This window comes from Cyprinodon tularosa, unplaced genomic scaffold (assembly GCF_016077235.1).
Source record: "Cyprinodon tularosa strain WSP-4 unplaced genomic scaffold, ASM1607723v1 ctg295, whole genome shotgun sequence".
NCBI lineage: Eukaryota > Metazoa > Chordata > Actinopteri > Cyprinodontiformes > Cyprinodontidae > Cyprinodon > Cyprinodon tularosa.
In genome coordinates this window covers 24,067-49,251 of record NW_024039002.1, presented here as the reverse complement: position 1 = coordinate 49,251, position 25,185 = coordinate 24,067, and the positions used below count along the sequence as shown (strand labels likewise).

The 25,185-nt window shown below is 40.6% G+C and overlaps 1 protein-coding gene across 2 annotated transcripts in view; it reads right to left on the bottom strand.

Annotated features, from left to right (window-relative positions):
• Positions 1 to 25,185, bottom strand: part of rnf103 (ring finger protein 103) — a 54,111-nt gene that overhangs the window by 14,047 nt on the left and 14,879 nt on the right. For both annotated transcript variants that reach the window (XM_038291158.1, XM_038291159.1), the window contains exon 2: positions 9,976 to 10,124. In XM_038291158.1, the coding sequence (XP_038147086.1) occupies positions 9,976 to 10,124 (149 nt within the window). The remainder of the gene's footprint in view (positions 1 to 9,975; positions 10,125 to 25,185) is intronic.

Sequence of the window (25,185 nt, the reverse complement as noted above, 5' to 3'; positions counted from 1 at the left end):
CCTTGCAGGGCAGCCTAAAGCCCACTGCTCTCATTAAGCCATAAAAAAGAAAGAAAAAACAAAACAAAAAACAACGGTCAGTTCAGATATTTTATTTTAAAAAAGTGAGTCAGGAAATTGTCTATATACCAAACAGAAAAAAATTAGTTTTTAAAATGGAAAAACTTTCTATTTCTTATATTTTCTATTCAAAATTCAATTTATAACATGAATGCATAAACACCTAATTTTATTTCAGTGTTAAAAGCTGTTTAAATTAACGGATTATAATTAAAAATGTCATCCTGGTTGTTGATTTTCTTTATTCGGACCCCACTGATTTTTAATTGGTTACACCATGCCTAGTGGGTTAGAGCAGTGCGCTTGTGCTCTGAGAAGGTTGCAGGTATCCAGTTCGATCCCCACAGCCTGCACTATGGTCCTTAAGAAAGACCCTTAACCCCACACTGCTCCCCGGGCGCTACACAGTGGCAGCCCCACTGCTCCCAATGGGGATGGGTTAAAGGCAGAGATTTCAATTATTACTATTATTATGATAAGAATAAAATAAAAAATAACCTTGTTATTCTGTGTTTAGGAGGTAAATGAAAGATAAAGCAATGGGCTAGTAGGTTCTTTAGAAATAAATGGTAAATATTTATCCATCCAGTCTTTAACAGAAAAAAAAGTTTAATAAAAACTGAAATAAAAAAAAAAAAGATTTGAACTTTTTGTCTGGCTTTTTTGTTTGCCATTTTGCTGGACTACTGATGTCGAGCAGTTGACTTTAAAAACTTTCCATACGTCATTAGGCAGTTTTACATACATTTCCATGAACTTTTATAGCAAAGGTAGCCAAAGGTACAGGACTCTTTCTATCCAAGCAAAACTAATCCTGAGGCCTAAATGCAGAATAATCTTAAGGATTAAGAAACTCGCTTCGATGAGCCAAATGGCATAAAATAAAGGGCAACTGAAGCCCATAATAATTCTGCTCGGCCTTCAACCAAAGACCGAACTTTAGAAGATTGTTAGGATTAATGTTTTATCTTTCATGAAAAGGCTTGTTAAACCCTAAAAAAATACCTTAGTTTTTAAATATACTATATATGTTTTTTGCAAACAGGGATAAAAAAAGAAACATTCTATACCAAAAACAAACACAGATCTTCCGCATCCAAAAAATATAGATTTTTATTCATGTGTTAATAATGACCTGGTCAATGCAGAAATATTGATTAGCAGCCTTGTACAATTTCTATCTTTTTCTTTCTGGTTATTTCTGTCATTTTGCATGATATTTCCGTAATAAATGATTACAACAGCATGATAAGTAGTTTATTTCCACTCTAATTATTAGCCTTAGTCTGTTTCCATCATAACCTGTGTTTTGATCAGCCTTAATAGCCTCAAACGGCTAAATGAAGAACCCTGGTGATGGAAAACAGAGAGAGAGAGAATCCTAAGGCCATCAAAACAGACCCTTCACCTTGGCTACGCCTAGAAATTCTGTACATAAAAGTTATCAACAGAATCTGTGACAAAGGGCAACCTTGGTGGAGTCCAACCCTCAATGGAAACAACTCTGACTCACTGCTGGCAATGTGGACCAGGCTCTGACACCGGCCGTACAGAGACCTAACAGCCCTTATTAAAGGGCCTGGTACTCCCAACTCCCGGATTAGCCCCCACAGGATCCCCCGAGGGTACACGGTCGAATGCCTTCTCCAGATCCACAAAACACATGTAGACTGGTTAGGCAAACTCCCATGCACCCTCCAGGATCAAGGGGGTGTAGAACTGATCCAGTATTTCACGGCCAGGACAAAAACCACACTTCTCCTTCTGAATCCGAGATTAGACTATCCGACGGATCCTCCTTTCCAGAACCCCGGAATAGACCTTACCAGGGAGGCTCAAGAGTTTGATTCCTCTGTAGTTAGAAAACACCCTCTGGTCCCCTTTTTTAAGTAGAGGGACCACCTCTACTTAACCACCTCAGTGACTTCAGCACCAGAGATGGGAGAATCGGACTCTGAGCCCCCAGGCTCTGCTTCCTCAATGGAAGACGTGTTGGTGGGATTAAGGAGGTCTTCGAAGTACTCCGCCCACCGAGATACAATGTCCCGAGTTGAGGTCAGCAGCACACCACCCCCATCTTTCTTTTTGATCCATTGATTAATAATTGGATAGCCAAAGGTTCCTTAAAGAAGAGTTTAGAGACTAATTTAAACCAGGTGAAACTAAAGCTTGTCCGCTTGAAGACTTCTGGATAGAGCATATTGAGAGATGAAAAAGCTTTTCTTATCTTAAATGCAAGATGTTTATATATATATATATATTTATTTTTTACAATGTTTGTATCATTTCTGCTCTACATGGGTTGCTCTGTCAGTTAAATGTAGATTTTAGAGTCTATACTCCTTTTAACAGTTAATCGATTACTATATCAGTTGATTATTTCAATACCCGATTAATCACAATTAATCTGATTAATTGTTTCAGCCCCACTGGTTATCAATATATGCTGATATCAGCTTTCTAACCAATCAGCAACCATTAGTTCTCAAAATGGTTGGAGCCACAAACAAGCAGCTAATAAAGTCAGAAATCGTGGAAAAGCTGAAAAAGCAAATCGACCTGCAGCAAACACCTCTGAGTTTTTTAAACATCAATCTTTGTACTAAAATATTCTTTTTTTTATGATTTGGGGACATTAAGATCTAAAGAGAAGCACCTTCTCATGGTCAGACCATGTAATTCAGTGAAAGGGTGGAGTAAGAGCAGGCTCAGACTGGGAACAAATTTTAGACCTGGCATTTTTCAACCGACACTGGTCCTCTTATGGATCCCCTACCCGAAAAAAAAAATAGAAGCACAGTCAAACGTGTGCATCTCTAATGTGAAACACAATACTAATACACATTGTGGATTAACCAATCTATTTTCAAGCATCACATGACAACCATTATCAAAACTTCTATAATATGGTTTTACTGGCTTTGGTTATTAAAGGGGAACAGGCTTTTTTACATGGGGCCCTTGATTTTACATCATTACATCATGTTCTAATCATCCATATGAGTTTTGTGTCATTTGGAGCTGTTCCGAAGATATTCGGTTTTGTAATACAAGTAATGTCTTCCTATGGGCAAGGAGTTGAAGGCACAAACTAAACTGTTCATATTTTGTTCTTTATGGTAGGCCAGCATTTATAACATGTAGGCGAATCACTGTCCCCCAGACATCCGCAGTTATAGTTTTTATATTTATATTTTTCAAAAACAAAGCGGAGTGTGTATGACATCATCTGTGCGCACAGATGTGAATCAGCACTGCTGGACACTTACAAGCAACGGTGTGTTCCAAAACTTTTGGAGAAACCAGAGTGGATCTACAGCTCAGCGAGCAAGTGCGCAGGGAAACGGAGCTCCACAACGAAAAGGTGAAGAAAAATAGAGAAATCTTAAAAAGACTGATAGACTGTGTCATTTTTTTGGGCAAGTAGGAACTTTCATTTCGGGGGCACGATGAAAGCGCAGGATCTAAAAACAGAGGAGACTATGTGGAGCTTCTTTCTCTCATTGCTGAAAGCAACACGGATTTCCATTACCATCTGTCCACTAATAAAGTGTTTACTGGGACGTCGGGCAAAATACAAAACGATCTGATCGCTGCTGAAGTGATGGGGGAAGAGATCAGAAGGGAAGTTAATAAAGCACCGTTTGTCTCTGTAATGGTGGATGAGACGACAGACGGGAGTAACACAGCAGAGCTCGCGCTGGTTCTGTGTTATGTAACGGGCACAGGTGTCAAGGAGCGGTTTGTCAGATTTGAGGATGTTACCAGTGGGAAGCGAGCTGATGACATTGCAGGTTTTATCATCCGATTTTTGGTGGAAAATGAATGTCTGGATAAAGCTGTGGCACAGTGTTTTGACGGCGCAGCGGTCATGTCTTCTGGATTAAATGGGGTGCAGGCTAAAGTTAAGGAGAGAGCACCCTTGGCTTTATTCATACACTGCTATGCACATCGGCTCAATTTAGCATTGACTCAGGGGGCCTCAAAGCTTAAAGAATGCAAGATCTTTTTCAGCCACCTTAAAGGAATAGTACACCCAAAACATGATTAGCCTTCATTTTCTACTCACCCCCATGCTGAACAACACTCTGGAGTACTTTTTTGATATCTCAAATGCATCTGGAGATCTAGGAGACTTCTTGCTGTTTGCTGACATTTAAATAATGGAGGTCTACGGTGCCCGAGACAGAAAGGTCCATAAAAGTCCACAAAAAACGTGTCAATATCCCTCCATACTGCTCGTCCACTGTATTCCAAGTGTCCTGAGTGGGTAGCATCCAGAATTTACTCGAAACGAAGTCATTTAGAATGTTTTTAGAGCATAAACAGTAGTGTATAGGATTTCCTGAAAGCGCGCACATGCGCGTTCACGACGCTACGGAAGCCGGCAGACCAAACCAGCGCATTCAGCTCGGCAAAGAACTCATGCTCTTCCTCAACACTGAAGTCCTCAGACATTTTTCTTTCGTTGTTTCTTTCTTTGCACAGGTAAACAGCACATTTCTTCTTCTACGCTTGCATTATTGGAAGAGCAGACGCTGAATGCGCACTTTCATCTGGTTTGGTCTGCCGGCTTCCGTAGCGCCGTGAACGTGCGGGCGCGCGCTTTCAGGAAATCCTATACACTACTGTTTATGCTCTAAAAACATTCTAAATGACTTCATTTCGAGTAAATTCTGGATGCTACCCACTCAGGACACTTGGAATACTTTGGACGAGCTGTATGGAGGAATATTGACACGTTTTTGTGGACTTTTATGGACCTTTCTGTCTCGGGCACCATAGACCTCCATTATTTGAATGTCAGCAGACAGCAAGAAACCTCCCAGATCTCCAGATGCATTTGAGATATCAAAAAAGTACTCCAGGGTGTTGTTCAGCATGGGGGTGAGTAGAAAATTAAGGCTAATTATGTTTTGGGTGTACTATTCCTTTAATGGCCTTGCTGCATTTTTTTCTAGATCACTTCGGCGCACGCAACTACTGGACGAAATCTGCCAGCGACGTCTCCCTCGTGTGGCACCAACACGGTGGCAGTACGCATCCAGAGTGGTCAATACAGTCTTTGAGAAGAGAGATGCTCTAAGGCAGTGGTTCCCAAAGTGTGGGGCGCGCCCCCTAGGGGGGGCGCAATGCCATTGCAGGGGGGGCGCGGGAAGCGGTATGAGTGAAGGAAAAAAAACAAAACAAAAAAAACAAAAAAAAAACAGTGCTTGCTTGACTGAGCATAATGGACAGTTGTGACACTGCAACCCAGATTTGAGAAGATCTACAGCAAAAAGCAGGCTCACTACAGCCACTGAAAAGATGGGAGGATTAAAGTACAAAGAAAAAACTCTCAGGGAGCTGTTCAATGTTTTCACTCCATTTTGCACAGAGGCTTTTTTAATGTATAGATTATAGCAAAGTTAAATATTGTTACAAATAAAAAAAAAAGAAATATGTTTAAAATAACACAGACAACAAAGAATCCTCTTCTAATCTACAGTATAGAACTATGAAAAAAATACTGTTACACAAAAGTGTTCCACTGTAAAGATGGTGTATCGTTTGTTTTGTTGCAACCTGAAGTGTGAAATAAACTTCAGTGGAGTTTGAAAACAAAATATGTGTATATATTTATTATATCTGTTTTTTTTTTTTTTTTTTTTTTTTTTTTTGGAGGGGGTCGGGGGGTTATGGGGGGGGCGTGGACATTTTATTGTAATCCAAAGGGGGGCCCAGAAGAAAATCTTTGGGAACCACTGCTCTAAGGAATTGTTTCATCACATTCTGGAGCATCATGACGAGTATGATGAGGACTCTGTGCCCTGTGCTAATGGATTTAAAGCACGTCTGGATGATTTTGAGTTTTGTTTTTTGCTTCACACATTTAATGGCATTTTTGAGTACGCAGATGTGCTCTTTTCAATACTACAGGACACAAAACTGGATGTACAGTTTTGTCTGGCAAGAGTAAAGGAGTTTTGTGACACCGTTGAGCGAGAGAGGAGCCGATACAAGGAAATCTACGAGGCCACTGAACGCACCGCGGGCGCTCCGAGTGCACGAAGAGGTCCAGCGCAAGATCCATCCTCGTGCGCACTTCCACCAACTCCACGGTAGGATTATGGACAATATTATTTGCCAGACACAGACCAGATTTGAAGACCACGAAAAACTGATCTTTGTCAGCCTCCTCGACCCCCACAAGTTTCAGGAATACCAGAAAAATTTTCCTCATGCAGCCTTTTCCAGCTTAGCACAGAGTCATGGGACACTTTTCGATCTACCTCGGCTAAGAACAGAACTAACTGTAATGTATGTCATGGATGATTTTGCAGGTAAATCTCCCACTGATCTCCTTGACTTCCTTCAGCAGAAAAATCTCAATGAGAGCATGAGGCAGCTATACACGTTTGTGTGTTTGGCGGTGACCATGCCCGTGTCTACTGCTTCTGTTGAACGGACATTTTCAGCCCTTAAGCGAAATTAAAACTTATGCCAGAAATACGACAGGGCAGGCTCAACTTTCAGCTTTAGCTTTGATGGCGATAGAAAAGGCTTTCTTGATGGAAGTGAAACGCACGGATAATCTGCACAACAGAGTTATTGAAATCTTCTTGAGGAAAGAAAGGAGGATGGATTTTGTGTACAAACAATCAGGATTTTTGGTGAGTAAAATGTTACTATATTTCTAATTAATATTGCAATTTTATCAGGTTATTTTTTTAATTTTTTTTTTATGTGTGTCGCAGCTGTACCTTCAGTAGAAGTTGTATAACCATAAAATAGTTATTGAGGGTTGGATTGAGTCAGACATCGCTCTACCGAAGGCCTAGGTGTGAAATGCACGGCAAGCCACTAACTGCGTGTAGTATTCTTTAAATCTGGAATTAATCCCCAGAGGGTCAGTGATGCTAACTCCATGTTCAACCTTGATTGAAAGAATGGTTTGATCGGCACGCTGTTGACGTAATTGGTGCGCCAGCATTTTCCCTATTTTTTCACCATGTTCATACGTTTTGTGTACTCATTTATTCAAAAGGTTATCCGTCTGTTGTGTTGTCAATAAATTAAAGGAATAGTACACCCAAAACATGATTAGCCTTCATTTTCTACTCACCCCCATGCTGAACAACACTCTGGAGTACTTTTTTGGAGTACTTACAAACCCAGATCCTCTGAATTTGGATTCCCAACGGACCTCATGAACTGCAAACCTGTTTACATTTTTTTATTAGTTTTTTCCTTTTGAATTATCCTGTTGGAATATTTTTTTTTTCTCCTTTGAAATTATATTGATCTAAGGCAGGGGTGTGCAATTCCAGTTCCTGGGGGCCGGTATCCTGCAACTTTTACATCCATCCTTTGTCCAACACACCTGAATCAAATGGCTGAGTTACCTCCTCAGTATGCAGTCGGTTGCTGCAGAGTCCTCCCAATTATCTGAGTACTTGATTCAGGTGTGTTGAACCAAAGGCACATCTAAAACATGCAGGATACCGGCCCCCAGGAACTGGAATTGCCCACCCCAAGGTGTGTGTGTGTATATTATATCAATTCATATCCATATAAATCATATAATATAGCTCAATAACATGTTAATGTAACCAATAATCTTTCTATTAGAACAATAAATAAATATAAAACTATTAATCATAATTTTTTTTGTTGTGCTTTATTCACACCCCTTGACTCTGTGGCCGATGTACTTCTGAGCTCATTTAGCAGTCAGTGAAGCCCTAGCGTTACAGTGTCATCCCAATTTGGGGCGTATATATTTGCAAGGATGACAGGTAAATAATTTAAAGTTCCCACTACAATTATAAATCGGCCAGCTGAATCAGCTTCTATTTTTGTAGCCGTAAAAGAAATAGATTTTTTCACAAGAATGGCTGTGCCTCTGGATTTCGAATGGAAATTTGAGTGAAACATCTGACCTATCCACCCTCCTCTGAGTTTAGAATGGTCAAATGTGTTTAAATGTGTCTCTTGAAGAAAAGCGATGTCTACATCCATCTGTTTTAGATGTGAAAGCACCTTTCTCCGTTTTACTGAATTGTTCAAAGATTTTATGTTCCAACTAACTAAATTAACTTTGGTCTGGCAAGTACTTCTATTGACATTCAGTAACTGACTACCAATGTGGCTTGTGATAAAAGATTGAGTATTGAGTATTTGTTTTGATGTCTAATCAACACATATAAAAGTGCAAATCCCATCACTATTCTATACACACACACAGAGAAGAACAGTAAAACTACTTTTGGTGCAACAGGTATCCAACCCCAACAATCACCCACCTGAACATGGTGATCAAAACCTTCCCCTTTACAACAAAATCCAAACATTATGTGTTTATAAGAGCTCTAGCGTAGCAGCCCGCTCTGCATTTAAAAAAGTAGAAAATAAAAAAATTAAATATAAATGATAAAAAAGCTGTTTCAAAAAGTATGTAATATTTAACGTAATGACATTTATATTATGCCCGTTTGTTAACAGAGCAATCATATGTAACATAAACAAAAAACCTTAACAAGGTGAGTTTGACACATCTGTATCAATATTCTTACAATAACATAACTCCTGCTTTCAGGGGGAATCTTTCAAAATGTATATCAGGATTGTCAGTTATTTACTTTTTTCACTTTACAGGTTGAAAATAAAAGGGGCATAGGTGATAAGAGTGAGCCTCCTCATGGGATGTTATTTTTAACATACTTAATGGCCTCCGTAGCATCCCGAAAGCGCTTGTCGGTGCCGTCGTGAGTGATCCGTAGTATGGCTGGGCGTAGTAGTCCGTAGCGCACGTTTTCCTTCCCCCGCAGTAGCTTCCTGACCTCACTGAAAGCCGATCTTGCTTGTGCTACACTTGGTGGATAGTCAGGGAAGATGGAAACAGCAGTAACATTGTAGTGAAGCGGAGCAGCATCATGGGCACGGCGAAGAATGTCAACACAATCTTGATAGTAGTGCAGCTTCACTTATTATCGGTCTCGGTCTGCCCCCCATGCGACTCGCCGGTTAAGTGCGATGCGATCGGTCAATGATCACCTCTTTATCCAATTTTAAAATCTGTCGAAGCAGCCTCGACATTGACATTGGGGTGCTAGAGGTTTCCTCCGGGATGTTCAAAATGCGGATGTTGGACCTCCGCATTCGCCCCTCCATGTCCACGCATTTATCCTGTAGGAACACCACTTTCTTCTCTAACTGTTGTATGGAGTTTTGCAGAGTCGTGATATCATCTGAGGACCCGGAGAGCCCCTGTTCCCTGTCAGACACCGTGGTTTTCATAGTAGCTAGCTCAGCTCGAAATGCCGCAGTACAGCTAGCAATCTCCGATCGAACTGTTAGCATTAGCTCATCTTTAATCCCTCCAAACTCCTTAGCTATTACCGTTGCAAGCTCATTTTGGAAGAGTGTAGTCATTTCGGTCTTGATAGAAGATAGAATCTCAGTCTTTAGGTCTGTCGGGGCTGATTCAGGTCTCTCCGTTGGTCCCTTGTTCCGCTCCTCAATGAATTGCTTCAGCCCTATAAAAGTCCCTAAAGTGTTGTAAGAAGTTGCAAAGTTGGCAACAGCACAAGCAAAAACTTTTTGGGAAACAATTGGTCACTGAAGTAGAAAACCTTTCAGAAAAACCTGTCAAAAGAAGAAAATACTGCCAGGCACGACCCAACTACCGTCCTAGTTCTTGGTGGTGTAGAACAAGAAAAACTAATAAAGATCACACACGACAGGAACAAACACACAAATAATAGCCAATATTTCAAGTGGCGAATGATTCAATTCTGCATCTTCCTGGACTGTTTATGACCTATCGCCTATCACCAGAAACCCAAACAATTCCCTGCTTTTGCTGAAACACACCAGTAATGTCTGCAGATAAAAAAAAAAAAAAAACTAGAACATCCATATTCCAACTTTTACCTGAACCAGCCAAATGCCATCTTTAGTGTCCTCCACTAATTCATAGAAGTGCATCTCCCCACTGAAGGCTGTAGTACTGGAGTCTCCAGCTTCTGTCTGCTCCCTCTCTTTCTTGATGGCCGAGTACAGCTCACCTTGAGTCAGTTCACCTAGACAGGGGAATAAAAATCAGAAAATTCAGATGATAAACTCTAATTGTTCTATAATTACTAAAACATAAGAACATTAAAAGGTGATCATTTCAGCAGATTGTAGCACAAAAAGTTTGAGAAACTTTGCCTAATCTCATCCAGCACCACCACGCCTTGAGATCACAGGAAACGCATGCATTGCTGTTCCTCCATCTGCTATAAGGATGTTTTTATTTGCTGAGAAAGGTTTTATTTTTGTTAAAACTGATACTTGTGTGGAAATTTTGTATCATTGTGTCACTTTAAATATATTTTTGTGTCAATGTAAATGAGGGAAGTGAAGGCAATATTGGCTCTAAATGTATCAGCAGCACATATCGAGGATCGGATTATGGCCATAATTAAACATAGATAAATGCTCCAAAATAATAAAGCATACAATTAATTGCCCCCCCAAAATACAATGAACAAATAAATGTAGATAGAAATAAAATTCTACAGTGATACATAAATATATATACCGGTACATCTCTTTGATTTAGCTTTTTTTGTTTTTTTTTGCCTTTGTAATATTTACCTTATTTATGTATTGTCCCTTATAATCTTCAACTTTATTAATGTATTACTTACACTATATTGCCAAAAGTATTTGCTCACCTGCCTTGACTCACATATGAGCTTAAGTGACATCCCGTTCCTAATCCATAGGGTTCAATATGACGTCGGTCCACCCTTTGCAGCTAGAACAGCTTCAACTCTTCTGGGAAGGCTGTCCACAAGGTTTAGGAGTGTGTTTATGGGAATTTTTGACCATTCTTCCAGAAGCGCATTTGTGAGGTCGCACACTGATGTTGGACGAGAAGGCCTGGCTCTCAGTCTCCGCTCTAATTCATCCCAAAGGTGTTCTATCGGGTTGAGGTCAGGACTCTGTGCAGGCCAGTCAAGTTCATCCACACCAGACTCTGTCATCCATGTCTTTATGGACCTTGCTTTGTGCACTGGTGCACAGTCATGTTGGAAGAGGAAGGGGCCAGCTCCAAACTGTTCCCACAAAGTTGGGAGCATGGAATTGTCCAAAATGTCTTGGTATGCTGAAGCATTCAGAGTTCCTTTCACTGGAACTAAGGGGCCAAGCCCAGCTCCTGAAAAACAACCCCACACCATAATCCCCCCTCCACCAAACTTTACACTTGGCACAATGCAGTCAGACAAGTACCGTTCTCCTGGCAACCGCCAAACCCAGACCCGTCCATCAGATTGCCAGATGGAGAAGCGCGATTCGTCACTCCAGAGAACGCGTCTCCACTGCTCTAGAGTCCAGTGGCGGCGTGCTTTACACCACCGCATCCGACGCTTTGCATTGCACTTGGTGATGTATGGCTTGGATGCAGCTGCTCGCCCATGGAAACCCATTCCATGAAGCTCTCTGCGCACTGTTCTTGAGCTAATCTGAAGGCCACATGAAGTTTGGAGGTCTGTAGTGATTGACTCTGCAGAAAGTTGGCGACCTCTTCGCACTATGCGCGTCAGCATCCGCTGACCCCGCTCCGTCAGTTTACGTGGCCTACCACTTCGTGGCTGAGTTGCTGTCGTTCCCAAACACTTCCATTTTCTTATAATACAGCTGACAGTTGACTGTGGAATATTTAGGAGCGAGGAAATTTCACGACTGGATTTGTTGCACAGGTGGCATCCTATCACAGTTCCACGCTGGAATTCACTGAGCTCCTGAGAGCGACCCATTCTTTCACAAATGTTTGTAAAAACAGTCTGCATGCCTAGGTGCTTGAATTTATACACCTGTGGCCATGGAAGTGATTGGAACACCTGATTCCAATAATTTGGATGGGTGAGCAAATACTTTTGGCAATATAGTGTATTTCTTTAAATGTTTATCTAACAATTTACAAATATTCCCAAAAAGTAAAAAACAAACCACTGAACTTTGTTTTCCAAGTCTGAAGACATTTTGCTTCCCATCCAGAAAGCTTATTTTGAAATGAGAAAGGGATGGGAAGCAAAACGTCTTCAAACTTGGAAAACAATGTCCAGTGGGTTGTTTTTAACTTTTGTTGAAATGACAGTGACCTGGACAGTGTTGTTTTCGTCAACAATGAAGATGACGAAATCATTTCATTGATGCTCTTTTTTTTTCATAACATTAAAGAAAAACTGACAAGCTAAACATGGATATTTGATGAGTAAAACATGACTAGTCATAGGTTTCAGTTTTAGTCAACGAGACGAGACTAAATAAAAAAGTAGGAGGTCATCGGTGAGATGTTTATACTGCATCATCGTGCTGTAATCAGCTAAGCAATATAAGCCGTGCTGCTGTGTCTTCATTAATCCTGCCCCCCCAACTGCCGTGCAGCGTAGTGTTAATTTCATTAACGAAAACTAAACAAATATTTTCATCAACGCACATTTTTCACTGAACTAAAACTAGACGAGACGAGACTAAGATCCCTAATAATAAACAATAACTGGGAGTAAATCAGAAATAATTTTCGTAGACTAATAAAGACGAGACGAAAATCCAGTTCGGTAAATAAAGACTAGGCTAAAATCTATGGACATTTTAGTTCACAAACAAAGACGAGACGAAAATTACATATTATTATATGATATGGTTATGTCGAATCCTGTCTCCGCCTCCTCCTCGTCAGCTCTTCCGCCACACACCCACTTTCAAACCTGGAGCGGGCGGCACAGAGTAGCCTACACAACACATGGAGCAGACTGGAGCTGGATTCAAGGTGAGGCGGCGACAGGTTAAAAGTAAAACATGCTTTGCACGGGGCTCGGGAGAAAGAGGAGATGTGATATATGGACACATTTTCGCTTCATTGAAGTGGAGAACAAAACCAAATGCTTGATTTTAGTCGAAGGGAAGGAATGTGGCCACATGGTATCTGGACAAAACACAACAAACCTGAAGAGAACCGTCGCAGTTCACCAGAAAGACATTACGGTAAGTTAACAGAAATATTTGGTGGTGGTTGTTTGTAATGTAACATTAAATCAACGGCTATAATGTCCCAATGATAAACTTACTAATGTTGGCTAACTTTCATAGCATTTAGTATCCAAGCTGGCTACGTTACGCTAGCTTCGTAGCACGTAGCGACCGTAGCCACTTGTTGATAGAATTGTATGTGAAGTTAAATTTGTGCTAACTTAGATATGTTATACTGGCCGGGCAACTATAGTTTCAGTTAAATTGCAAGTTTGATTAAAGCAGACAGACGCTTTATGTAATCTAGGAGCTGCAAGTGAACTATAGTTAACACAAAACACCTCGGCAGCTACACATGTATGCTAAATGCTAAAACCAACTGAAACTATTTATCAGGATAAGACAAAATAAAAATAATACGCCTCACATAATTCAGAACAACTTTTACCCAGATTTTCATACACAAAATAGCCATTGCTAGGGGAAACACTGCAGGGATTGGGATGCAAACTCCCAATGTCTTTATTTGGTGACATAAATGCTGCTCTGTTTATCTGCACATTACTATAACAAGGACATTTGATTTGAATTGGCATCAATATTAATACAACCAAAATGCATGCATACATAAAAATGTCTGCAATTTATTCCTGCATAAAATGATAGTTAGGTTGTTTGTATGAGTTTGAAATGGATTGTCAAATGTAGTTTTTACAGAGACTTAGTTTTTGTTAAGGAAAAAACAGACCTATATGCTACTTATACACTTGGAATTCCTGTTATGCTGTGCATCTATCCTGACATTTTATTAATTTCTGTTCCAGATTGAAGATACACCACCAACAACAACCTACCAGCCACCCAGAAACAATGACAGGCCAGCTATACAAGCTTCCTTTATTGCCCACACCAAATACAAAGCTGACTCTCAGGACTAGCAAGCTAAACCTTATGGTTTATATACCATGTGAACTAGCTTGTAGGAAAGCAATTTTGTTGTATCAGTTGGAGTTTTTTTTCCCACAACATTGACCTCAAATCTGTTTATTTTATTATTCTATGTGAACTAGCTTTAAACAGCCAGCACTTGTGTTAAGTTCATAAGACACTTTATTTTATTTATCTGTTTCCTTTGTCAGGTGTTTTTTATTTGTTTTAATGCAAGCATTTGTGTTTGTGTCTTTGAACCTTAACAATGTTCAAAATAAATATGCAAATATTGTCAGAACACCTTCCATGTCTGCATGTGTTCCTTAACCCTTTCATGCATAGTGGTCACTACAGTGGACAGTTATTAAATGGTTGTTTTCTCTTAAATGAACATGTTTTAATGTCACATTTGCACATATGTTACTACAGTGGACGCTAATGTATCATCCTGCCACTTGTCAAACTGCCACCTACTCCTCAGCCTTTGCAAGTGACTTTTTTTTCCTCAAAAAAAACAAAATGGCTGACAGAGGAGCACATGGGTTGTGAGGGAGAGGAATATCTGCTCATTCCTTCTATTCTAGGCGATCCTTGCAGGTAAAAAAAATATGGGGCCATCAAGTAACAATAGTTTTCTTTAAAACAAAACAAAACAAGGTTATATCAGTTGCACAAATGCGCATTGTCCACCCAAGTGGACATGTTACCAACTCCCTAAAGAAAGTATATTTTTAAAAAAAATTTATGAAAATGTTTTTTTCATTCATAAAGAGTAATAAAAACACTTGGTAAAAAAATCATAACATATACTATCGTAATTCATGCATGAAAGGGTTAAAATTATGTTTTTTATCAAAAAGATTAGATAAAATGTTGAAATGTGAAATCATTTTAGTAAATGTTAAATATTATCTGCTGACAAAAAAGGTTAAAATGATGTCCTGACTAAAACTAGACTAAAATGTTGACAGTTTTTGTTGACTAAAACTAAACAAATAAAATTATGTTTTCTTGGACTAAAATAAAGACTAAAATGCTCGACTTATAGTCGACTAAAATTAGACAAAATAAAAATAGGATGATGTCGACTAAATGTGATAAAAACTAACAAGCGATGCTGAAACTGGACTAAAACTGAAACTAAATTTAAAAATGGATGGTAAAATTAGCACTAGTGCAGCGCTACACATTCTGCAGGAGCACAGATGGATCCTAGCAGCAGTGACAGAGTCTGAGAAAATAATGGTCCGGCAGTCCAGAGTCTGTGCTTCACGCTCCACTGTAATGGTTCGCTCTGAGCACTATGGCTCCTCTATCGCTGCTTAATAAATTATGTGGCTGATCGTCCTCTGCCAAGCGTAAAAAATCCCTTTACTATCAATACTTTATTTCTTCCAACTCAGAAGTGTCATGATCTTGCCGCTGATGGTTCGGTTTTTTCCTTTGCTTGTTGCTCCCCTGTCTAATTGGTTCTGCGGCTAACGCAGATGCTTTCCACCTGGTTCCTCTGCTATTTATGTTGTGTGCTTGCCTTTCATCAGTGCCAGGTTATTTGAGCGTTTTGGTGAGACTTAACTCTAGCTTTGTGAAGTCTGTTCTGTATTTCCTGATTGTGACCTTTTGCTGCCCTGTGGATCCCGAGGTTCGCCTTGCCCCTGAATAGCTGTAACTAAGGGGCAAATTTTCAGAAATAAAGCCAAAATTGCCAAAGTAGAAAGGAGAATGTTTTTTTTTCTTTGCATTTTTTGAGCAATGAAGATTTTATTGATCTGTGTGTAATGCATAATTCATAATAGATCAGGAAGTGTTTGCTTTGGGATGGAAACCTTGCATGTCTAAAACCATTCCTTTATTGTACATTTTGTTAGCTTGTCTGTCTGCTATTTTAACCAATAGGATGTGTTGATCTAGATCTACTATTTTCACAACATTTGTGAGACATTTTTTTTTTTTTTAGAGTAGGCCATTAATTCATAAAACATTATTTAAATTCTATAAATCAATGTTTTCTGCCAACAGCAATGATGAACTAAATGGCAGCATTCTATTCCCAGCTAATGTAGTATCTACTGTAGGCTAGAGCTGTCAGTCTGGTAAATAATCTGGTTGTCATTCCAAATTGTAAAGGATAACTTTTTACATATTTATATAAAAATTTATATAATTTTCAAATATTGTAATGACTAAAATGCGACTAAAACTAATAATAGTTTTCGTTCTGAAGATTAGGACTAAGACTAAATCTAAGATGGTTGTCAAAAACAACACTGGGCCTGGATGACTGAAAACATTCACCAGCTATTTGCAAATATTTTTGCAGATTTTACATCTAACAACGTACCTTACAATATCAATACCTACGGTGTTTTCTTGAAAGTCATAAATCATGTGATGCTGAAATGCCTACCGTTTCAACCGAAATTAGCAAATAGCTGAGAGGTAAAACACTTTGCAGTGAGGGGTTTTCTGAGCTGTGAGGAGAACAACAGGATGTGCAGCTGAGATCTTGCGAGAGCTGTGTGCGTAAGTAATATGGCGACATACTGGTAATTCAAAAACAAACAATTCCACTCAGGTAAGTAAGCCAAGAAATGTAAATAAAACAAAGCAGTCTTAAACTTTGACAATTGTACCGTATTTCCGAGGGAACAAACTGGAAGATGAGACCTGGAGAGCTACCTGGACAAGTGTTTTGACAACATTGTAATGGGGAAGCCAAGGAATCCCGCATCCACAAACACACCTTCTACGAAACGATGTCGGTCTAGTTCAACCAGTGCTGCTTCTACCTCTACTTTGTCTCCAGACAGGAGCTACAGCGACATCCTGGAAACCATCGACAAAAAGCTAACCAGCTTGGACGCCCGCCTCGCCCTGGTAGAAGTCCTGCATAAGGAGTTTCAAGCTCTGAGAGAGTCGTTGGAATTCAGCCAAGCTCAGCTGGCCTCCGTCACTGCTGAAAACGTAGCACTGAAGGGGGAAGTCACCAAACTCACCGAGGGGATGATCCAGCTGTCCGCCGAAAATAAAAAGATCAAGGAATCCATTCTGGACATTCAGTCGCGGAGCATGAGAGACAATCTCGTCTTCGCAGGAATCGCTGAGCAGCAAGAAAAAGACCCTGAGGTGACAGTTCGTGGGTTCCTCCAGAAGAAGCTAAAAATCCCGGCGGAACAGTTAAAAAACATTACCTTCCATCTCGTTCACCGGCTCGGAGGTAAGAAGCCTGATAAATCCCGTCCTAGACTAATTGTAGATAAGTTTGAGCATTACAAGCAAAAAGAGCAGGTCAGGAGTCAGGGCAGAGAGCGCAGAGGAACAGATTTCAGTGTTAATGACCAGAATCTAAAGGAAATATTGGATCGCAGGCGAGTCTTATTCCCAATCAGGAAGAAATATATTAGTGAAGGCGTCAGAGCTCCAGTAAAAGTTGACAAACTTTGTATTAATGGGCAGTTGTTCAGGGATCAGAAGATGACTCCTTGGCTTTATTAGATGCACAACAGATGGATTTAAAGCATGTGACACCTGATTAAAGTGAACAGAACATTTCATGGAGATAAATGAAATAAAAGCACAGCTCTAGAGCACGTTTGCACGGTATGACTGCTAGTTACAGCTGGGTACAGAATGCATGGGCTGGGGTTCTTCTTCTTTCACCTTTTCTTACTCATTGCACTCTCTTAATTTTCTGTCTTCCTTTATCTTATTCCTCTGCTTCTTCCCTGTGGTCCACACAATCACAAGCACACGGTTTGATGCTACCTGGGTCTAGGTATAAACTAATTATTCAGAGGCATGTAATTTTCATCTTCTCACTCACAACTATGGTGAATGTAAGGTTTGTGACATGGAATTTGCATGGAGCTGGCACCAGAGAGAAACAGCTTAAGATTTTTAATCAGCTTAAAAGATTAAATGCAGATGTTGTCTTATTGTAAGAAACCCATAAATCAGCGACAACTGTAAGTGATCTTAACTCCCCTGAGTTCCCTGATGTGTTTGCAGCCTGCTATAACTCTAGACAGAGAGGAGTAGCAATTTTAATCCACAAAAACCTCAGTTTTACTTTATTAGACAAAATTGTTGATCCTGAAGGCAGATTCATCATAATTAAAATATCTATTCATAACCAAAAGTTATGTATTGTCAGCATATATGGTCCAAATGTTGACGACCCCTCATTCTTCCACAAACTTTTTCATGCTCTTTCAAAGCACGGGGACTGTTCTCTAATTATTGGGGGTGACCTCAACTTTGGTCTAAATGGAGAAATGGACAGGTTGAATACAACAGGGACTCAGCGCAGTTGGCAATCATTAAACGTAGTCAAACAATACATGAGTGATTTTGGCCTTTGCAATGTATGGCGAACTCATCATCCTAACAGTACGGAATACACTTTCTTTTCTAATGTCCATCATTCCTACTCTCGTTTGGACTATTTCCTAATCAGCAGCTCGCTGCTGTCTGATGTCTCAGATGCTGTAATCCATCCTATTGCTGTCAGTGATCATGCTCCTGTTACTTTAACCCTAATAAATAAAAAAATAGCCCCACAAAACAAGAGCTGGAAATTAGTAAATCACTGCTTAAAGATAGAGTTTCTCAAATTTTTCAAGGAAGAGTGGGCATCATACTTGGAGTGCAATGATTTACCAGGAACATCAGCATCTATACTTTGGGAAGCAGGGAAAGTAGTGTTGAGAAGAGAAATTATTTAATTCTCATCTCATAAAAAAAGTTGGAACAAAAAAAAAAATCCAGGAATTAGAGGAAAAAGTTAAGTTACTAGAAAGCTCGCTAGATGCGGAAAAATTAGGCGAAATCCGTAAAATAAAACTAGAGCTAAACGAATATATTGAAAAACAAAATAATTTTTTTAATTCAAAGCCTCCGAATTGATAACTTTGAACATAGCAATAAGTCAGGAAGTTTCTTAGCTAATCAGCTAAAAATAAATAAAGAAAAAACTACTGTATTTGCAGTTACATACTCAATTTGTAATATATTACAGGATCCGGAGGGAATTAACAATGCCTTTCAAGATTTCTATAAATCTTTATACACATCACAGGTAAATCCATCAGATAATGATATCAAGCGATTTCTGGATAAAATAACTCTTCCTAAATTATCAGAGAGTCAAAGGGTGACCCTGGACTCACCGCTGTCCACAGCTGAAGTTCAGGAAGCATTAAAAAGCATGCCAAATAATAAAGCACCAGGTCCAGATGGGTTCCCTACTGAGTTCTATAAAGAGTTCTGGAACATTCTGGCCCAAACGTTCCACAGAATGCTGCAGGAAACTCAAGATAATGGCAAATTTCCAGTTAATATGAATTCTGCCACCATCAGTCTCCTGCTTAAGCCAGGCAAAGATCCTATGTTTCTGACCAGTTATCTTCCCATATCCTTGATTAATGTGAATATTGAAATAACATGCAAAGCTTTAGCAAAACGATTAGATAAAGTAACTCCTCTGATAATCCACCCAGATCAAACTGGTTTCATTAAAGGAAGGCAGTCAGCTGCTAACACACACAGACTGCTGAATTTAATAGATTATTCCTACAGCAAAAATCTTAAATCCTATACATTGGCTTTAGATGCAGAAAAAGCATTTGAGAGAGTAAACTGGAAATTTTTATTTGCTACTCTACATAAATTTGGTTTTGGCACTTCCTTTATAAATTGATTAAAAATATTATACAGCTGCCCAACAGCCTGTGTCAGGACAAATAATCAAACATCTTCCAGCTTTTGTCTCCATAGGGGCACCAGGCAGGGATGCCCGCTCTCCACCTCAGATTTTGCCATTTTCATTGAGCCTCTAGCTGCTACAATCAGACAAACTAATGTGGTTAAAGCCATAAAAGGCATGAAAATAGAACATAAAATTAGTCTTTACGCATATGATGTATTACTTTATCTCCAGCACTAAAATACTTGCCTATAAATTGGTCTAAATCTATAATACTACCAATTAATTGCTCTCTACAGAGTCCCACAGGTCTACAATTGCAATTAGGAACTATCAAATATTTGGGAATTACTGTGTCATCTAAATTAGCTGAGTTACCAAAACTCAACCACATCCCTCTTTTAAAAAAAATAGAAGAGGACCTAGAAAGATGAAAATCGTTTTCGATCTCCCTTATAGGTAGGGTAGCCTCAATTAAAATGATGGTCTTACCTAGAATTAACTACTTATTTTCAATAATCCCCAATAAACCATCACCCGAATGGTTTAAATCTCTAGATTCTTCCATCTCTAAATTTCTTTGGAAGGATAAACCCCCTCGTATCGGCTTAAAAACACTACAGAAAACTAAAGACAGAGGGGGATTAGATTTACCTAACTTCCAAAACTACTACTTAGCAAATAAACTACAATACATCTCTAAATGGATAAAACATAATCCCGTAGATGAGCCCTGGATAAAAACAGAACAGGAAATATGCTGTAATATCATAATTTCAGATTTGCCGTTTATTAGCTCTAATATCAAACGGCACTCATGTTTTAAAAATATTAACATCAGCTCTTCCCTGACAGCATGGTGGGAATTTCTAAAAATAACGAAGTCATCACTTATCCCGTGCAGTCGTACACCCATCTGGAATAACCCTAACATTCTACAAAACAATAATGTGATAAATTTTCCGTACTGAAAGAATAAACGTATTACATATCTAGATCATTTATTTGAAGGTACAGAGTTTATCACATTTGCTAGATTAAATTTGCAATATGGCATTAAAAATAAATTCTTAGAATATGAGCAAATTAAAGCTATAATTAGAAAAATTTTAAGCATATTGATGGAGGTTTACAAATTCCAACTAATATATCAGAGCTCCTAGAGTTAAAACCCCCCAAACTACTGTCTAAATTATACAAGACACTGACTAAACTGGATATTACAATATCTCTTCCTATTATTAAATGGGAGGAGGATTTATCAGTCAGCTTTGAACAAAGCATTTGGGCTCAGATAAGTCTAAGAACTTTTAACATGACTAGAAACCCCAATTTACAATTAATCCAATACAAAATCCTCCACAGAGTGCACTATACAGGTCAAAGATTATTCAAGATGGGTTTTGCGCAATCGAACATCTGTCGACAGTGCACAGGCAATCATCCTGATAATTATATTTGCGCGTTATGGTTATGCACGCCGGTTCAGAGGTTCTGGGTACAGGTATGTAAGGACCTATCACTGTGCCTGGGTTGTAAAATCTCACTTTCCCCTTCAGTTTGCTTACTGGGTTACTTTGAAGGAAGCTCTCTGGAAAAAAAATCAGTTTGCATGGCTTTCACTGCGTTATGTATCACAAAGAAAACTATCCTCATGAATTGGAAAAGTAAGGATAAACTCAGCATCAATCAGTACAGAGATATGTTGTTGGATCATATAATCATATAATCTAATCTTGAGACAGCATCTGCATCCCCATCAGACCGATCTCTCTGGGCTCCCTTGATCGACTCCATCACTTAGTATAGTGGGGGGCTGTGGGGTGCGTCCTACGGGTCGCGGGGGCTGGTTCGGGGGTCCTTGGTTCCTGTAGGCTCAGGTGGGTGCTCTGAGTGGGGTGCCTGGCATGGCGGGTCTAGCCCTGGGGTCTGTTGCCCCCATCGGGGCAGGGCCTGGGACGCCTCGGGGGGTCCTACAGCAGCCGCATGCGGTGCTCTTGGGGGGGGTTCCATGGTGGCGGACGTGGGCTACCGGCCTGGTAGCTGCGCTGCTGCTGGGTGGGTCTGGGATTCCTGGGGCGCGTGGCCCTCGGGCGGGGGCCCCAGTGGGGCCTCGGGGGTTCGGGTTCTGTGAGGAGTGCGGCCTCTGGTGTGCTGGGGTGCCTGTTGGGCTGGGGGGGGGCATGGACATTAACACCTATGGCAGATGCTTACCCCTTGAGGGGTTTGCACTTTGCTAGTGGGGGAAGGGGAGGGAGGGGGAGTGGGAATGATCTCGGCCTGGGTGTCTTCTGTCGCTTGTGTGGTATGAGTGTTAATGTAGTGGTGGGATCACATCTCTGGAGGGGGGGGGCGGGGGATGCCTTTTTTGTGGATGGACAGGATGGGGGGGAGTGGTGGTGTCGGCCCTGTGGCGAGCCGAAGAGCGAGCCGCCTGGTCTGTGGTGGCTGCGGGCCCCTCCTTCCAACCAAAGAAGGTTAGATGGAGGGGCTTTTAGTTGGTGGTTGAAGTATTTTGTGGGGGGGCGGGGTACTGGTTGGATGGTCTGCGTGGGATGGGTGGGCCCCGATCCCGGGGAGGCTTTTACTGGGGGTGGTCTGGTCCGGGGTGGGGGGCCGGGCTTGAAGCAGGAATGACATAGGTTGGTGTGGCGCTGTCGCGGCTCCCCTCCCGCCCATCCGGATTTCAGGTTCACTTATTGGGTCATCCGATAATCCCGGGACCAACCACCGTTGCCGCCGGGTCTTTGGTCCTGGTATTATTGGATGCTAGTGTTATGTGTGAATGTGTGTCTGCCTTTTTTTTTTATTTGTGTGGTGCCAGTGGGGGCACTAGGGTGGGAAGGCGTGATTGAGACTGAGTTTTTTTTTTTCTTCCAGGTTGGGGTCTGAACTGCCCCCTCTCCTAAACACATCTCAAGTCTCTGCTCTGCCTCAGCTGGCTGGCGTCGCAGCTCGCCGGTGCACTGGTGGAGCTCAGGGTTTGGGAGTGGATGCCCGTGTGGGCTCTGGCTCATTCCTGGCAGCCTCTCCGCGGGGCCCGGCCGGCCGGGGCCTGGCTGGGGCTCCTGACCAGGGGTCGGGCGCCCCTGGGGCCTCGGATCCCAGGGGCCCAGGGCCGGATTCACTTCAGGGTGGCTGGCTGCGGACTCGTCCTTGCGGCACCGACATTGCGGTGGCTGGGGGACTTCCTCAGGGCTGTCTCTCCTCCTCCCTTGGTGGGGGTCTGATTTCCCGGGGCAGGCCCCTCCTTGGTGCCTTCGCTCTTGGGGTCCCTTTGGGCATCTGGGGCTTTGGGTCTCCCGGCGCTGGACTCAGTACTCTGGGGGGGGGGGGGGGGGGGGGGGGGGGTGGGGGGGGCGACTCTTCGGCTCTCAATAACTACTATTGAGCATTTTCTCTATGGATAAACTTTACATGCACAAGTGCACTCTCACAAACAGCTACAGGTGCTTTTTTCCAGGTACTCAGAGATTCACTTCCATACAGAAAGCCCACATTCATATCTTCAGGTAACATAGAGTACATGTCAGACTAAATAATACTACTTCAGCAATAGTATAAATGTGTTATTTTATTGTATGTCTCGTACCATGTCTTTCGGTTGTGCTGTTCTTTTTACATCTCATTGCAGATGAAGAAGCAGACTGAAATGTTTTGTCATTGTCTCCTTTCTATCTCCTCTTTCATCTTTTCTCTTTTTCTTTTTTCCTTTTTCTTCTTCTGTTTTTCTGCTCTATTTACATTGCAGTGTCCATATAAACTGTAAAACTCCCTGCATAATTATAATAAAGCAATTTATATGCATGAAACAAGTGGAGCAATATGGCAATTGTCATACTGCTACGCTTGAGATAGTAAAATCTGTTGGGCTATTTATGGCATCTAGACAGTTATTCTTATTGTCACATTGCCAGACAGGACACCGTAAAAAAAAAAAAAAAAAAAAAAATCACAAAAATCAAAAGTCATATGACAATGACAGTTGGTACTAGAAAAAGCTGTTTCGGAGAAACAGCAAGTGGGAATGCTTTTGCTGAATGAAAAAAGCTGAAATTACCTGCAGAACATATGAAAATGTGTAGGAAGTCATCAGAAACTTCAAACTGCAGAAAACAATTTAATCATAAGATTTTGTAGGGTAGAATCATTTGGCAGTAAAATGGCAGAAACAAACTCATCTAAAAAGCTGCACAGCCAAACCATACATGATATCAAAAAATGTCTTGAATATGGACGCTAGAAGGGTCTTAATATAATGTCTCCCAAGTTTCTAGAAAAATGTATAAAGACATTTTGAAGGGGGTTAACCTACAGCCCAGAAACATGTCAGGCGTGTTATGAATTAGCAGCAAACAGAAAAGCTTAATTCCTGTCCAGAAAGAGAGCAGAATGAAGCCAAAGTTCACAGCATAGGCTGAAAAGTATTAAATTAGCTGAATCAGAAAAGAAATTACAAAGAAAAACTTGAATCTTATCTGGTTGAAGGAAAAATTTGTAGTTTTAAGGGTGGGAAGTTAAATGTTGAGGAAGATGGTATTGAATAAGTATCAAAATTTTGAAATCATATGTGGAAATGTCAAGACTTGGCAAAACAATTTGAAATCATTTAAAATGTGTCGGTTGATCAGCATAAAAAAAACAGTGTCATGCTTACAGGATTGAAAATCTACAAACCTATGTGCAAGACTGACCACGAGAAGCAGAGGAAGGATAGAGAGAGAAGCTTATAGAAAGAGAGCTAATACCACTTAAGGAGCTGAATTTATCAAAAAACTAACCTGCATGTTACGAGCCGCTGTGGTGATGAAAGAACCGTTGGAAGGCTTAGGCTGCATGTTACGAGGTTAGCAGATGCTTTATTACAGTGTAAATCTTAGAACCTGATTAAGAAATATGCACTGAGGTGTGTGGTCAACAGGCCTTGGTAGTGTAATTTGAAGAAATTGGTTGAGTTTGGGTCATAGCTACGAGCCATACGGCACAATGAATGAGTGTGTGTAAGGAAGAGGCTTTTATTTTATAGAGTCCCGTTAGTCTTATTTCGAAAGTCTATCATGGATGTGTGTCAAGGGAAGGGTCATGCCCAGCAGTGATATAGAATCCATTTCTAAATATGAAATCACTGGTTTTCCATGTTATCGGGTGAATAGATGCTGTATTAGAGCGTAAATGGGAGACTTTCATTGTGAAATTCGCTCTGGGGTATGTTTTGAAAAGATCCCTAGAGTCTAATAGAAACAAGCTGGTAGAGTTTGGGTCATAATGCTGAGCCATTTGCATCAATTAATGCACGAGTATAATATAGAGGCTTTTATTGTGTAGGGTCACTGGAGTCTTATTTTGAATGTCTAGTAGGGTTGTGTGTTGAGAAAAGGGTCAGACCCAGTCGTTTCCAATCGTTAAATCACTCTTTTCCCCTGTTATTAGGGCAGTAGATGAAGTGGCAATGGGAGGCTTTTATTTTGAAATTTGCTGTGGGGTGT